The sequence below is a fragment of the Glycine max genome, chromosome 9 (assembly GCF_000004515.6).
Source record: "Glycine max cultivar Williams 82 chromosome 9, Glycine_max_v4.0, whole genome shotgun sequence".
Taxonomy (NCBI): Eukaryota; Viridiplantae; Streptophyta; class Magnoliopsida; order Fabales; family Fabaceae; genus Glycine; species Glycine max.
The window spans coordinates 48,061,571-48,079,494 of NC_038245.2; the positions used below are offsets into that span (position 1 = coordinate 48,061,571).

General features: G+C 34.8%; 1 protein-coding gene across 1 annotated transcript; it reads right to left on the reverse strand.

Annotated features, from left to right (window-relative positions):
* Nucleotides 1-1,799: 1,799 nt before the first annotated feature.
* On the reverse strand, nucleotides 1,800-13,853 carry LOC100805894 (ATP-dependent helicase BRM). The gene is made up of 15 exons (XM_003534506.5): nucleotides 13,440-13,853; nucleotides 13,144-13,343; nucleotides 10,136-11,443; nucleotides 8,661-9,965; nucleotides 8,346-8,458; nucleotides 8,004-8,091; nucleotides 7,824-7,910; nucleotides 7,516-7,608; nucleotides 7,346-7,429; nucleotides 7,059-7,262; nucleotides 5,711-5,953; nucleotides 4,100-5,635; nucleotides 3,448-3,996; nucleotides 2,837-3,088; nucleotides 1,800-2,609 (listed from the first exon to the last, which is right to left on the reverse strand). Exons 2-15 carry the CDS (start codon nucleotides 13,318-13,320, stop codon nucleotides 1,980-1,982), a joined length of 6,669 nt encoding a protein of 2,222 aa, XP_003534554.1. The 5' UTR covers nucleotides 13,321-13,343; nucleotides 13,440-13,853; the 3' UTR covers nucleotides 1,800-1,979.
* Nucleotides 13,854-17,924: the final 4,071 nt, after the last annotated feature.

The following is a 17,924-nucleotide window of genomic DNA, read 5'->3' on the forward strand; positions in this document are numbered from 1 at the left end:
CCTTTGGCAATCATTGTCTGTGTTATTAGAATTGGACCGATCATCGATTCTGATTGAGGTACAAAATGAATGGATCAATGATCAAATTAATAAGTCATTAGTTGAACCGCATAAATCGGTGTTTGTAACAGGAATATTTTTTTAGTGATAAGTTTCGTTGTATAATGCCTTGGATCAAGGATTCATGGTGTTTCGTATTTACGGGAGTAGATAGTGAGAACATATCAACACATGGGACCCTCCAAAGACATTACAATAGTAGATATCTAGGATAATAATATGGCCAATGTAGGTACACATTCTCTATTTTCCACGGGATTTTTTCACCATGATCCTTAGGGAAAGCTTTTTTAAGATCAACATACTGGTTTTTGCATTTGAAAAGGAAATAACCAAAGTTGATTCCTTCTACTTCTTTTGGATGTGCATTTCGGGAATTTGTCCAGGTTTGGACACCATAACAACTCCCAATGCTCATTTTCATGATCTATTTAAATGCTTTCAGCAAATCTTCCTGGAATCATATGAACTCAAGCTTGCTGGGGAATCAAGTGTTGCATAGTTATCATGTTCATGGATGACCTCCTTCATCCAGTCTCTTATAACCATAGTAGTGTGAATTGAACTTACCGAATTCCTATAGATAACACCAGTTATCTGTTTAAGAACTAGGATGATGTGCCCGAGATGGATTGCTAACACCAATTATCAGAAATTACTCTGGCGTGCTTCAAATGAACCAAGGTCCAAGATCTTCCAAGTTCGATCGATACTCCAGTGTGGTTGAAACACAATGAAAAATGATTAAACACATGTAAAAACCACCTTGATGCGCTCACTTTAGTGTTTACATGATACAATGACATTAGTGTTATAAGGATAAATATTTGGGAATTGCCACGTGCATCATTCGTTCGTTTTGCTAGTACAGCTAAGAAACCGTATGTCATATATTGTATTGTATAAATTATGACAATTAATTTTTATCTAATAATATATTTTTTTATATATATATTTTTTTATTAAATCTATGATAAATTAATTATTAAATTAAGATTAATTGTTATAAAATTTATTATATACATTTACATGTGCATTAAATATATATTAAAGTTTTAGTATGATATATAACAATATTAATTATTTTATAACATAATTGATTTATTAGTTTAATTGTGCTAATAATATAAAAATTACATATTCAATTTCTGCATGAATTATTAATTTTAAATTAATTCATAAAATATATATTTTTTTAAATTCGTATGGACCACTTATGGATGGGATTAAATCCAATCCGCAAAACGAATAGTGTGTGTAGCATTTTCTTCCAGAGACAATCCTGAGCCAACAAATCGGGTAGGATACAACAATACTGTCTACTCTAGTCAAAAGTATAATCTATTGTTCCCAAGTTGGGCGATAAGTCTAATATGAAACAATATATAACTTTTAAAATATAAAATATATAAGATGACATCTAAACTCTATCAAGAGAAAAGTATATTTTACTTTTAAAATAATAAATAGAAAACATTACTTTATAATTATTAATAGCAAAAAAATATAAAAATTATTTCGCCAACCAAAGAGACCTTGGACGTCATCAACCTCATTATTATTGGTTCCAATCCGTTCTATTGGTTTCTTCCCAGCTAAGACACAAAACAAAGGTTCATAGTAGTCACCCCCCACCCCCCCCCCCCCAAAAAAAAAAAGAAAAAAAAAATCATAGTTTATGCATTTGATATAATCATTTGGAAGAGACAATTCCAGCAAGATGCAACAAAGAAAAAAAATGGAGACCATTGTAATTTAACCCATTCATTTGAGGTAGCTATAAAATACAATGGAAGAACTAACCCTATTAACAGTATGGGCTAAACCCTATCAAAGGCAAGGGCCACTAAAACTCTTCTGAAAAACTAGTACCAATAATATCTCCATTATATACCATCCTTTTGTCTCCATGAAAAAATCTACATATGGCTTGGTCTCCTCTTACCAGAATCTGTTCTCAAACGCTTTACAGGGTTTGCCCAACCAACTGACCCAGCAGACCCATTTGAGTGTTGAGATGGCTGGCTAACCCTTCCCTGTTGAGCCAATCTAGCATCCTTTGGGGTTGAACCTGACCCTGGACTTCTTATAGCAGCACTAGGTGGAGAAACAGGACCAGTTGATCCAGTCCTACCCTTCCCCAATGATTTATCCCTTTCATTTCTTTTCTTCTTGCATACAACCAATTGACCTGGATGAGCAAGCAGTGGAGGGTTATCCTGCTGAGGTTGTTCGCGTGCACTGCCGCTTCCGGTTCTTGAGTTCTTCTGTGGCAAATGACCTTTGAACCTGGTGTTTTCGCCGTTGGTAGTTGATCCGCTTTGTGACGGCTTTTGTGACGGGCATGGATCGGTTTCTGCATCATTGGTCACTCTGTGCCTTTTGCTAGGGCCAACTGTCACTTGCCTAGGGGATGATGCTGCAGTACCAGCAGGAACTTGGCTGGAGAAAGATAGTGCACCTCTTGCTTCTACAAAGTCTGTATCCGGAAACGCAATTTTCAAAATATCAAAGAAGAGATCATGAACCTTCCTTGCTTCAGTTCTTACCTGCAAATAATGATCACTCAGAACTTTTAATAGTTACAAAAATGGAGATCATATGAACAATCCTACTAGTCTATATCAATTTCAGGTCATATTTGAACAGAAAATTGAGCATGCTATATACCTAAATGTATGCCATGTTGTCTTTCGACACCAATTAATTTTCCAAATACAACAAGTCAGGGTATGTTTCCATCATTTTATGCAGTAACACGGATATGAAATTTCACCTCATATGAGTATCCATAGAAATGCATTGCGCCCCTCAACATGAACTGTACATCAAACACAAGCTCCATTACTCCGCTATAATCCATTCTATCAATCCGCTGGTCAATCTTATGTAAATCCAACAGACTGTTCCCAGATCCACCTGCATGCCCAGAATTCTCAATCCTCTTCCACAAATCTGTTAGCAAAGGTACAATTTGATGGCCTTCCTTGTCGATTCTCCTTTGGAGCTTGCTAATTACATTTTTGCACTGCATATGAACAAGTTGTGTGAGTTCATATACTTACACTGAACAGGCAGGCAAAAAAACTACAGGAAACATCCCCAACATGGTTTGTTTAACACCGAATGGAGTTGAGATTAAGTCCACATAACAAACAGAAAGTTTTAGGTAAAAACAGAACAAAGAAAGTAATATTTTCAGGATTGCAGGTGAAAAACCTTTAAGCAGATCCTGTTGTATTATACTAATATTAATATTTTATCATAATTAAGCTTGAGATTAATAATGGTTCCTGCTTGCAGTCCTTATAACATGCAGTGAGGCATGAAAAACATAAAACCATAATGGGCAGAAAATAAGACAACAATGATCACATAATGACATACTCCTCTCTGGATGATTTCAGTCGTCTTAGTGCCATGAGCTGAAGATCCATTTGGATTGAGATGCTTCCCCTCCCAACTTTCTCTGGGGTGTTCATTACCATCCTCTGAAGGAGCAGATGTGCAATTCAAACGATTAGACTTAGGTGATCCATGTAATTTGGATGTATTAGCTACTTTCCTTGAAGATAACTTTTGCTTATTTTTTAATGATGTTAATGATGATTCATTCTTATCACGCTTGCTGGCATTCGAGTCTCCAAATGATTTTGATTCTGGATCAATCCTTGTTTGAATTTGATATTTATAATCTGCCAAAAGAGATGATTCTCCACGTTGAAGAGAAATAATCTCGTTGCCAGACTTGTCCTCGAGCCTTTCCATGGCATGGCGGGGACGAACACGAAGACTACGTTTGCGCTTAATCTTGGGTTGCTGCAAAACTTGTTCATCTTCGCCCTCATCACGATCATGGATCCAACTACCTGACTGTTGATGATCCATGTGAGAATCACCAGATACTGCAATTTCCCCTTCCTCTAACTCATCTCCCTAGAAAAAGTTATCAGAAGATATTTAATCAGAATGAAATAGAACAAAGATAGCCCTCAACGAAACAATAAAATATTCAAAATACAGAGAAAAATCTGTGTACCATAATTTTTGAAATGGAGCCTGGCCTGGAATCCAATGCAGAAAGGGAACCAAATTTTTTGGAAGAAACTGATGGTGAAACTGTCTTTGTCAATCTTTGACTGTCAGAGGATGATCCTGAGGAACCAGCTTCTTCAACCACATGATTATTTCTAGCATTTTCTGAAGAACGAGCAATTTCATATCCAGCATCAGAAGTTAGACCATCCTCTTCCAATCGATTTCCATCAGCCCCACTACACACATCGTCTTCAAACTCTCCAATTTCCCCTTGTGCAGAATCTTCATTTCTGTCTTCAGAGCTTGCTTCAGAATACTCTCCATTTTCATCTTCCAACTCTTTATAATTAGGATGTTTTTTTCCCTTGGGCCGTCCCCTTCTCCTTTCAGAACCCACCACCTCACTGGATTCAATGGCAACACTACCACCCAATAAAGTGTTCTTTAATGGTCTTTTAGATAAAGCAGCAATAGCAGCATTCACTTCTCTTGTATTGGCTCGGAGCCACTCAGGCACCTCATCATGTTGCATCACGTCCTCAGGCCAATCCAGTTCTTCATCCATTTGATCGAACAATTCAACTTCCTCTTCACTCCTAGCAATCATGCGATTTACCTCCTGAAGAGAAGGAACATCATGGACATTTTCTTGATACCTTTCTTCATCATGTAACAATGTCTCTAAGGTCAAACGTCTCTCTTCATGTGTTGTCCTTTGATCAAAACGTCCAGCATTAATAACCTCATCAGCCATATCTATCTTATATTGTTGAATATTGTTCCTTATGAGGCTCTCAATGGATCCTATATAGCGATCCTTACCCACAAGTTCATCCTCCATATCAACAGTGCCTCCACTTCTCACCTCATCCTCCTTCTGATGGCTAGAGATTTTGTCAACAACAGCTTCCATGTAGATAACTCTGACTTCTCTTTTTTGTCCAATACGATGAGCTCTGGCCACAGCCTGCTCCTCATTTTTAGGGTTTGGGTCAGGATCATAAATGACAACTGTGTCAGCAGACTGAAGGTTAAGGCCTCTCCCAGCAGCTCGAATACTAAGCAAGAAGATGAAACAGTCTGAATCAGGGCTATTAAAGTCCATTATAGCTGATTCACGGTCATCCAAACTAGTTGTCCCATCAATTCTTCTGTAAACAAGTCTTCGCCAATTCAGGTAATCTTCCAAGAGGTCTAGGAGTTTTGTCATGGTACTAAACAGCAAAACTCGATGACCAGTTCTTTGAAGCTTTATAAGGATCCTATCCAGGATCCACAATTTCCCGCAAGATTTTACAATTGAATTTGTAGATAATTCACTAAGTAATGGGTAATTCAGGGATGGATGATTGCAAGTTTTACGTAGCTCCATACATCTGTTATTTAAAGTCTTGTACTCTTTTGCCTGGTAATGAGGATTCTTTTGAATCTTACTGTTCTCACCCTCAGGATCAAGACGAAGGGTACCAGTTGATTTGACCCAGTCATAAATGGCACTCTGGACAGCTGACATCTTACATCGTAAAACTATAGAGACCTGCAATGCAACACTTATATTAGGATTGTGCCACCAGATAAAGCATAAAAGGTCAAGGAAGAGTCATAATCAAACCTTTGGTGGTAGTGAACCCTCAACATCTTCAACACGACGCCTGAGCATGAAAGGCTCAAGAATCTGATGAAGACGGTGGATAATGATAACTTTTTTCTCAGTCTCAAGCCAATCATCCTCTGTATTTTGAGTGGGACCTTCCTTTTGAAATGGCTTTGAGAACCAATCATTAAAGGCTTTCTTATTGTCAAAAACCTCTGGAAGAAGTAAATTTAAAAGCGACCACAGTTCCTTCAAATCATTCTGCAGAGAAAATTACACCATTAATAAATTTTATCAAGATATTTATTCACTGCACCATATACATAAATGATTTATCAATTGACAATGTGACACCTACATGAAGTTAAGATATAGAACACAAGTCAATATAATAACATGTATTTTATGAAGAAAGGCATGAATTATTAGTCAGAGAACTTTGACTACATTCCAGCAACAACAAAATGAACACAAAAAGCATAATATGATATATAGTTGACCAGAAGGTTATGGTTACAACACAAGGGGCATAATTCAAGATTTTGAGCTGTAATTGAATTAACAACATTCAAGCTTTAATAAAAAGTCTTAATGGTATTTACAATAGTAGTTTATGACAGTAAAGTAAATGATTCATAGATAATTGCATTATTAGACCCAAACCCCAGCTTAGTATCAGCCATCAGGCAGCATAACAAGACAAGACTAAGATTTGACCTCGGTTAGATCGGAATCTAACCCATCAGGTAATTTTGACTCCTCTTAAAAAGGAATGAACCAATTAAAACCATTCATAAAAACAGATAATATATTACATATCTACAGAGCAAGTTAAATGGCTCAGCAGTATTCATCCACAGCACCACCTTATAAGTGTCACTGTCCTCGCAAATATTTAAAAATGTTATTAAAAGAACAAAGAAAATTTCATTACTGTCAAACACTAGTCCTATAAGCTTAAACTAACAGGTGAAAGCATATCAATGATTTCATTATCTTTAACACTCCCCTTCACAAAATAGCCCTTTGGATTTAAAGCATAGACAATGTCAAGGCCAACTCTGCTTATGCTAATATTCAATTTTATTTAGAAGAACGGTGGTATCAAAGACCGACCTTATGACCACTTGGTCATAAAGGTTATGATACATATTTCAAATTAAGAGTGTTCATAAAGCTAAAGCTATTAGGTGAAGGCATATCTCTAATAGTTACCAAGGGAAGAACAAGTTGTGAAACAAATTAACAAAATAGGAAGCTGCAATCTTCAAGAAACACGATGTTTGGTTAAATTGGGTCATAGAAGACATTATGAGTACAGAGGAAACTACAGCAACAGTGCAAATTGTGTCAAAGCAAAATAGACCTGTAAAGGCGTTCCTGTCAGAAGCAGGCGTCTTTGACAACGATATCTATCAAGATCACGAGCTAGAACTGAATCTCTATCCTTCATTCTCTGTGCTTCATCAATTATGATATACTTCCAATCAATTTTTGAAAGCCTTGCCCGGTCATACATGATGAACTCATAAGTAGTCACCAGGACATTAAATTTCATAGCCATAATCTCCTGCAAATATAACACAAGGAAACTCAGCATTGAACATTAAATTGTGCATAATAGTGTAAGTCAATAACCTGTGGCACACTTACTTGTGAATATAATTTTGACCGGTAATCCTTCCCTCCAGCATAAAAAATGCATGACACAGATGGTAACCAAGTATGCAACTCACTCTGCATGGTGAACAAAAGCTTTTGGATTAACAGGGACACTTAATCACAAATAAAATATCACTCAAATGAAAGAGTTGAAAGATCACCTTCCAGTTAACCATAACAGCATTTGGGACTATTATAAGATGTGGGCCATAGTTTCCTTTAAACTCCATCAAGTATGCAATTAATGCCATAACCTGGACAGAGAAAAAAATATTTTAAATTTTCAGGAGGTTCACACAACCATCACAGTAAGTATCATGGAAATAAAAGGAGTAAACTGCTTACATCTCCTATGCATGATGCAACAAAATTTAATATGATGTGTAAAATCACTCGGCTGGAAAAGAACACAATAGATTTTCTTCCCATTTTAGTTTTAAAGAACAACACAGCAAAACATAACACTAACCTGTACAGTTTTGCCAAGACCCATCTCATCTGCCAAAATTCCATTTAATTTGTTGTTATACAAGGAAAGCATCCATTGCAAACCAACCTTCAAAAATAACATGTCAAATCCTTAAAACCTTACTCTAAAAGACAAGAAAACAAGCAATTACAGACAATTCCATCAAACTTAGCAACGTACAAGCTGATAGTCTCTCAGTGTTCCTGCCCGTAACATTGATGGTTGACATACAACCTTCTCACTCACAGCATGAGCAAGGCTGTAATACCTGGTATGTGGTCAATAATGGTAATCATCAGGTATCAGATGTATTATTATACAACCAACAAACTGACAAAAATCATAACTTAGATAAACAATGTCAAAGCATTAAAATTACAATAAATATTATCATTAGGCAATTAGCACATTTTGAGCCAACACCTGGCTGTAAAATTACACCTGACCACGAGCATCATTATGCCAGAAGCATAAAACTCAAAAGTAAAAATGCACCAAAAAAAAAAAATGAGCAACACTCACTTGCTGACAGATGAACTGTCTTTAGGAGCATTCATCTCCATGAAACGATTTCTAATCATCACTTCCTCCCCAGCACAGGCTGCTGCCACTCTGACTTCTTCTTCAGAAAGACCCTTTAGTCATAAAACATATAATTGGATCAATGATTAATACATGATTTCAAACAAGTTAAAATGTACATTAGCAAACATAAAAAAACAGAAACCTCAAATGAATTGTACAAACTAAAAAAAATGCACACAAAAATAAAGGTTTTCTCCCAGGCCACTGAATTTTTCTTTTTCTTTTAATGAGAGGAGAGATGATGAAGCATGCCTGCAATCGTGCAGCAGCTGCAGCAGCTTTTGCTGCCTCTTCCACTTCCTGTTGATTCTTAGCAGCAGTTATCTTACTTCCTAATTTATGGAGATACTCTTCAGTCTGGGATAAGAAAGTTGAAAGAACAGCATATCTCTCTGCAGCATCACCTTCGATGCTAGTCTGCTGCTCCAGCAACATCTCCCTATATCTGTCAACATCATTGTTTTTTAAGGCTTCCATCCTTTTATTTCTGTCATCATCCTTACGCTTTGAGAACTCTCTCAACATCCTTTCGTGATATTTGGCCACCCCCCTGTTGCGAGCAGTACGGGCATCACGAATGGCCCAGTGTGTTTCAAGAAGCTTCTTGCGCCATTGAAATATAGATTTCAGTTGCTTCTCCCTTAAAGCTCTTTGAGATGCCTGCACTTGCCTAGCAAGTTCCATACGCTGACGTTCACACAGCCTAACAAACTTGCGATATGGCCTATCTGGCATTGCCATTATCTCTTGTTGCTGTTGATCAATCTCATCCCTTAAACGTGCCTGAAGATCTAAAAGGCGAAGTTTTTTCTCTTCAATTTGCAACCTCAACACAAGATCTGGCCTAATTCTTTTCCTCTCCAAGTTTACTGCCAGTAAACCTTCAATCTTCTTTAAACTCTCCGTTCTTCTCTTGCCAAGGACCTCCATGCCTTCCTCAAAAAGAAGCTCTTTCACATCATATGCCAATGACAAATTATTGTTGTTTATCATCATTGATGACCCAAAGGAATCATGTTTCCTAGTGAAGAAAGGAAAATCAAATAGGGGTCCATGATATTTTCTGGTGGACCCCACATCCTTTGGTTGGGAAACAGTGCTTGCTTGTGCGGGTTTATTGAGTTGCATCGCGTCGGTTACAGAAGCCTGGGGAGCAGCAACAGCTTTTCCCTTATCTAATACTAACTCATTTCTGCCAATTCCATGTTCACTTTCCTGATCTGACTTAGGAGCGCATGCAACAGACTGCTGCTCTTCCTGTCCAGCAGATTCCTTTGTCACAGGAGGTGTGGGTTGCAAATGAACTGCTGTTACAGGGGAGTTCTCATCTCTGACAAAGACTTCCTGCTTTGAAGAGATCTTTCCATTAATGGATGAGATAGGCTGCGACTCTTTGGCATTGACCTCATTCTGCCTCGGTTGTTCTGCCACAATATTTCCAGCAGATTTCTCTTGATTTTGTGCTCCTTCAGAATGAATTGGCTGCTGCACTTGCAAATCAAGAGGTGGTGGAATGATGGCGCGAAGAAGTTCTTGGGGGAGTGCACCTTCTGCTTTCTATCAACCAACAGAAGAAGAAAAAAAAAACAAATATCAGTGAGCACAATCTCCATTAAATATTATGTAGTACATCTTCACTAGGTCTATATAAATAGCATATAAATAAACATGTAAGGTGGGCAGACAGACAGATGCAGAAAAAATTAAGAAGGAAGCAAAGATTAAACCTTCAAACGCCTAAATGCTAGTATTTGTGCCTTAAGAACATGAAGCTGTTGTTTGGTAAAACCATTTCGTTGTTGAGGCATCTGAGATGGTCCCCCCTGAGTTTTGGTGTGATTTCCTGATCCACCTTCATTTGTCAGACCTCCAGCCTGAGAAGCAGATTGGTTTAATTGCCTGATGTACTGCATTTTCACTGGTTCTGAACCAGATGAAGAAGATTTTGCATTCAGAGGATGATCTGCACCTAAGTTCATGTTTGCAGAGGACTGCTGTGGATGCACAGAAGGCATTCCATTTACAGTTAGAACTGATTGCTTCAAAGATCCTTGAGCGTCTCTGCCATGAAGACTAAATTGCAGCGCTGCCATGTCACTAGAGCTACTGGCTATACCGGCACTAATTGGTGGGCTCAAATGGCTGGGTGGAGCCGTCTGCCTGGCCTTTGCAGAACCTGATTGTGCAGACACATCACTAGATGAATGAGCATGTGCTGAACTCTCACTTGCAACTGCTGGAGAAGTAACCTGCTGGTTTGAAACAGGGATAGGTGATGACAGTGAACCTAAGTTAGTATCATTTGCCTTTGGTTGTTGAACCATCCTGGATTGCATCAGTGGAATGAGCTGAGCCATTAAGTTAGCATTTGCAGGATGTGATAGATCAATATTTCGTTCATGTGCCCATGCCTGCATAGCCCGCAATTGAGCAGCCATTGCAATCTGGTTGTTCATAGAGTTTGGGATGCTCTGCTGAGTTGCCAGATCTTGCACAGGTCTTATAATATTTCCCGACATTAAGTTTCCAACAGCACCCTGGCTTGAAGAATTTCCTTCACTCTTCTGATCAGGTGCTAGCTGCTGCCCTTGCTCTACCCGCTTTTCCCCACGAGTAAAATGTTCAGATGAATTTCTAGACGATGATGCTTGGGCCTGATTCACTGCCGGCATGGACATAAGATCCTGCATTTTCAAATTTCCCATTCGCATTTCCTGATCCTTTACAGATGAAGGGCCCAGCATTCCCATTTTCGGTTGCTGCTGTGACTGCATTTCCAAAGCAGACTTTTGTTGCGAAGCCTGCAGAGCATATTGAAAGTATGCTGCTTGTGCAGGATTTAGCATTTGCTGCTCAACACCTTGAATCTGGTTGGAGCCATGCTGAGCTAAATCAACAAATTTTCGAGATTGCTGAGGTAACTGCATGGAACTCGATGGGAAATTGTTACTCCCAAATACTCCTTGAAGACCAGCTTGATATGCCAAAAATGCTTCACTCCCTTCAGGTTTTCTAAGCAGTTGCTGTTGAAATGACTGCATATGTGAATAATTGAATAGAAGTCAGCATTCCATAAGACAAATGATATGGTTAAAGGTTACCAAAAAAACAAGACATAATTTCCCATAATAACATCAAAACTTGTTATAAGATCACAATGCAAATTTCACAGATATGAAGACACACATAGGTACACATACTTTTCAAAATACTAACATAAGCTAAATTGGTTCCCAAGACCGACAACCCCCATTTTGACTTCATAATTCATATCTTAAAGGTATGACATAAATTTGATAGAGATTTATGCAGGCTACTACTAAAATAAAATACAGAGGAAAAAACAAACTTTGAACTATTTTGATGTAACATAACCATGAAATCAGAAATGAGACCATAGTCGAAAGTTATGACATATTCTTAAGTACCATTACCATACATCATAAGGAATATCAGTTATATATTAATGATCACACCATTTTGAGAAAGAATACGATACAATGATGATTTTTCCATTAAGATTGCATTTGATAGAAAATTATAAGTCAACAAGATACAGATGACTGCTAAAAACACAAAACAAGATACAGACGACACCAATCATTGACATCACCTATATTTTACTAATAATAACAGAAGTAAGACAACAGAGAGGCAGCAAGAACAGTTAATACAAATTAACAATGTACAGAAGTAGACGAAATAACACTTTTTAGCAAGTTGCAACTGTAGCTTGTTTAGTTACAATCCACAATTAATCAATGTCTTTAAACTTATACCATTTACTCAAGAGATAAAGAAAGACCAAAGGGAGAATTCATAGTCCAAAGTAGTAAATCAACGTGAATAAATTTCAACAATAGCACCTGAAGAGAGAATTGTAGAAAGTCAAAAGAGGGGTCCATTAAACCAAAACATAACCCCAAGTTTTAATACCCTGATAGATACTTCATTATCAATCATCATCAACACCTTTTAGCAAGTTGCAACTGTAGCTTGTTTAGTTAATATCCATAATTAATCAATGTCTTGTACAATTGATTCAAGAGATAAAAAAGAGCAAAGGAGAATTCATAATCCAAAGAAGTAAATCAACGTGTATAAAATCAACAATAGCACCGGAAGGGAGAGAAAGTTACAAAGGGCAAAGAGGGGGTTCATTAAAACAAAACAAAAAACCCAAGTTTTATTACCCTGATGCTTCATTATCAATCATCATCAACATCTAAAAGGAAATTCCCTAGAAAAGTGCAGGGAGAAAAAAAGCATGCAGAATAGTCAAATTTGCCTACAATTCAACATCACACATCAACAGAAAATAAAGGCAAAGACCAATTAACAAAAAAATTAAAAGTCAACAGAAGAGTGCATGCTATCATGGGATGAAAAGGAAGCTAGATAGGAATTGACAGCATCAGCAGCACAAATCTGCACCAAATCATTTCCCGATACAATGATTCCATCGGTCTCCATTTCCTTGAATGCCTGAAAATCAATTGGTTCAAAAAAAAAAAAGGAAAAAAATAACCACAAACACAACCAACTAACCAACTAAACCCCAACACCAAGTGCATTAAATGCAAATTCCACCACAACCCATTTTTTCACACTCCCATGTGTTTCAAAATCTGAATTAGCAGCAAAACCAGGTACCACACTTGTCATCACTTGTCAACAACAACACAATTCAACCAAATTGTCACAGAAATTCAGCTAAACCAATCAAAATCCACACCTGCCTAGAACCCATCTGCTGTTGTTGTTGTTGTTGCTGCTGCTGCTGCTTCAGTGACTCCAAATGTGAGGCCGCCGATGACGAAGAAGACGGCGACGCAGCCGCTGACGACGTCGATGCCGCCCGCCCCGCCGGATTCCGGCCGGGCCCACCACCGGCACCTCCGCCAGATTGCATGCAACCACCCCAGGATTCACCACCTACAAAAAAAAACCCAAAAATCACCAAAATTCAGATCACACCCACTGGTCAAAAATAAAATAAAAAGTTTCAAACTTTGGATAAAACAAATATACCCAGAAATGCCAGAACCTCGAAATCCCTCCAAATTTCAAGAAACCCACATTTTTTTCCCTCCGATCCCAACGTTCAAAAAAAATCTATTTTTCTCTCTCTAGCTGCGTCTACTGACACCCACTTTCTCTCTCTAGAATCCGAAACTTTCGGGCAATTGGGGACAGATCTTTCCCTGCAGAGGACCGAACTTGACGGAATCGGTGATTCCACTGTTTGGGCCACACGCGATGTAGCAATTCACAGTCAAACCCTAAGGGAAAAGAATTGTTTTTTTTTTCTTCTTTTTCAAGACTTTCGTTTTTCTATTCCATATTTATGAAAATAAAAAATGGTGTTTATGTTTAATTTCTTTTTCTGTTTCTTTTTTCCTCAGGCGGGTGACGAAGCTTTCTCTTTCTGCTTCTATGGTTTCTCACTGTGTGCTATTTATAGGTCCGAATGGCTACGGTTACAGATTTACGGAAAGCGACAATTCAAATTGCCCTTCTTTCTCCTCGAAATTACAAGCAAAACCTATACCAAGTTGTAAGTTGTAACGCGCTTAGAATTTGTATTTTTTACTAGGTTTTAAAAATTACTTAAAAAAATTAAATAATGAATTTTTTTTATTTTATGTGCTTATGGTTAGAGTTAGATATGAAGATTTATTTTATGCAGAGATATGTGAGGATTTAAGTTCAACTGAGTTAGAACTTTTATATTTGATTTTCAATGCTGTTATTGTAAAATAAAATATACTTAGTATACCAATATTACATTAATTTAAGTAAAAGTGGATTTTATTTATAAAAAAGGTAAAATTGGATTTAAATCCATTTTTACTTCGTAATTATTATAATTTCATAATAAACTTAATATACCAATATTGTTTTGTAATTATGATACAGTAAAAAAATATAATAAACCGTTTTTGGGGTGCTAAATATATAATGAGCCATTGTGGCGCACAAGGTGAGGAAATTGTCTATGTTAATGAGGAAGATTCAGCATCACGAAAAGTTAGCTTTGATTCTTTCACTACAAGTTAGCTTGATAATTTTTAATGCTAGGATGTTTATCTACACTTCACATATTTATTATAAATTATTTATATTTTAATAACAGAATATTATCTATACTAGCACTTCACATGTTCATTTATGATTTTTTTTTTTGAAAAATAAAATATCATATTTGAATCTTATAAATAAAAAATATGATTGAAAAAATATTCTTAAAAGTAACCAGTCATATTCTACTATTAATAGTAGTAATTAATAAAATCAATAAATATATAATTCTATCCAATATAACAATGAAAAAAAATAAGTAATTATTAACTTTTGATTTAAATGTTACTATTCCGGATTTTATTTTTTAAAAGTAAATGTCATACACTAGATAACTTAATGTCCAATTCTTTAAACTATTACTCAACAATTTTAGACTTTTAGTCTTTTTTTCTTATTTGAACAATAGTATTTATAAACTACAAAAAAAAATTAAAAAGTATTTTTTTTTAACGCTTACATTTGACCTTAAAATCAAATTCATCTTAGATGAATATTAAGAATCATGTTATTAACTTTTATATCGCAAAATAGTATTTCATGTAATTTTTAGTGTGTATGCAAACGTAATGACTTAGAAGATTTGCCCTGATAAGCGTTATCTGAGTTGTAAGGTTTGCTTCCACTAACCCTGATTTTTAGTCTTAAAAAATAGTCTACACTCTCAAGTTAATATATTTTTAAAATCAATAGTGAAATTAACGTGAATCTTTAAATAGATAGATAAATGTAAGCTATTGAGTTATTAATACATGAACATTATCCCCAACTCCATAATTAAAGCATTTAAAAAATCTAAGTTGAATTGTTATTATAATCTTAAGATGAATTTTATTACGAACGAATTTCATTTTTTTCAATTGTTAAAATAAAAAAAATCTTGAAGAAAAATTTTATCGTCTGATTTTATTAAATTTAAATAAGATTATTTCTAATGACAAAAATTTAGAGGGGACCAAGGAGAGGCTCAGTTTCCTCTCCTTCCCACTCTTAGAACTATTCATTTATATATATTTTTAATGTTAATTATGTAAAATTAATTTTGTATGTTGTTAATATAATAATAGTTAATGTTAATTAGTGTAAAATTAATTGTGTTAGTTATTTTATTGTAAAGATTAAAATGATATCTAATGTAAAATTGTGTAAAATTTATTATGTGTGTGTCCGTTGTTGTTATATTAATAATTATGGTCATTATCATTTAATATAAAAATTAATTTTAATTTTATGTATAAAAATTATTATTTATAAAAAGTAGACATTTAAATAATTATGAAGAATTTTTTTCCAGCCCATCCTTCACAAGATTTCTAGATCCGACATTATGTCCAATGAAAAATACTTCTGGTATATATATATATATATATATATAAGAATACAAACGTAACTACTTAATTAAAAGGATTTTTGACATTCATGACAAGTTATACGTAACAATTGAAATGTGAATGGACCACCTAACTTTATGATTTGGGAACATGCACATATTCCTTTTTAGAGAGTGAATTAAGTAAATTTTAACCATATAATTGTATATGAATTATTCATATATTAAAAATAATTTAGTAATTATATTATTTTATATTTTAATTTTAATTATTCGTTAAAAAATCTAAATTTATTACTTTTATTTTATATAAAAAAACTTTTCATTTGACACACCCTTTCTGTATATGTTTGCAATGTTGTTAAATTCATTTCACTTAACATATTCAATTTGACTATGAACCAGCTAAAGGACAAACTCAACCGCTTAGAAAAGGTACCAGAAGCACATTATCCAACACAAGCCAGAATTGTTACTGACATTGTTTAACACAAGCACGCTATCAAAAAACTCATGAGTTGGTTGTTGTATCCTATTTGAGCTAGAATTTATATACCAACGAGGTACATGAGGGGTTATTGTGCACTATGTGAAACAAATACAGTATCCAAACACTCATAGTTGGTCTTGGTTCACTATTTGAGTTGGAAACTACAAGATATTCAATCAATAGGGACACAATCTTAGTTAGCAATGGTAATTTTTTGGTGTCACTAAAGTTTTTTCAGAGACGAATTTTAAAATATATAAATTGTTTTTTCACTATTTTTAAGTTTTTTTTAACTATTGAACAAAATAAAATACCCATGAGTAGACATGACAATGGGACGGAGTGAGCATTGTCTCTCCAATCTTTGACCCCGATTTCCCAACATATAATCATACTCATACTTGTTTTCCCCTACCGGACTGATCAAAATTTATTATCTCATCCTCGTAGCCGTCGGATATCGAATATCTTTGTCCCCGATTTAGATTTGTAAATTTTTTTTTTTTGTAAAAAAATTATATTAAAAATTTGATTTAAAAAAAGATTGATTGTTACACATTTATTTTTAACTACTTATATTGTGCATTTGTCTACAAAAATCATCAGGAAAAGAATATTAAATTATGTAAAAATTATAAAAAAATTAACAAATAATTAATAAAATTTTAATAATTCCATCATCAGGACGGGGTACAGGAATGTGTATGGGATGGGTAGTGGCATCCTTGTTCCCGACCCCGATTAAAAAAGTCAAATAATTCCCGAATCCATACCCGATCAACTCGAGTATTTTTCGTCAAAATCGGGACGGGTTTAGGTGAATACCCACGAGTACGAGTTTCATTGTCATGCCTACTAATGAGTTGACTATTGTGCATTATTTGAGCTAGAACCTATAAACAAATTCAAATACATATGAGTTAGGTGTTACACAATATTTGAGTTGTACCGGTTAAAAAATTGTTAAAATTTTCATGATAGAGTCATATATTTTTCTTATTGATCAACAATTATTACAACATTAAGTAACCATATCATATAATTAATATTGCTAAGATATGTTTTCATTGAGATAATAGTCTTTTCAAAATAATGGTATCTATTTTTGGAAAATAATTAAATCTTCCTATTTTTTGTTGTATAAGGAGTTTTTGCAAGGTTTGAGCTTAAACCATGAATATTTTTAAAACAAATATTACCTGTATATATTTAAATTTTTTTAACAAATGTTATTTCTATGCATTAATTTTAATATAAAATTTATAAATTTAATATATAGGACAAAACCTTATATATATTAGATTTTGTTAACTTTCACACTTAAATTTTATTTGTTTTAAATAAGTGAAGATAAGTGACGTGAACAAATGCCCCCACTAAATTTTTCAAACTTTTAATTATAATATATATGTATAATATTTTTTTAATAATTTAATATACAATTAAAAAATCAATTCATAATATAAGTGTTGTCCCCATAAATCTTCTTCTAGTCCCATTAGTCACACTTTCTAAAAAATTCCAATATTCTTGATCTCTTCCTTCTTTTTGCATATATATTTTACACATTATCCTAATAACTAATAAAAAAATCTTTTAGCTATTTTAAATCATC

What these genes read in the sequence shown, in the direction of transcription:
- LOC100805894 (XM_003534506.5), bottom strand. Translation starts at nt 13,320, where the DNA reads ATGCAATCTGGCGGAGGTGCCGGTGGTGGGCCCGGCCGGAATCCGGCG. An exon ending in CTGTTATGGTTAACTGGAAG is followed by an intron (nt 7,430 to 7,515) that starts GTGATCTTTCAA and finishes TTCACCATGCAG; the next exon opens with AGTGAGTTGCATACTTGGTT. An exon ending in GCTCCATTTCAAAAATTATG is followed by an intron (nt 3,997 to 4,099) that starts GTACACAGATTT and finishes AACTTTTTCTAG; the next exon opens with GGAGATGAGTTAGAGGAAGG.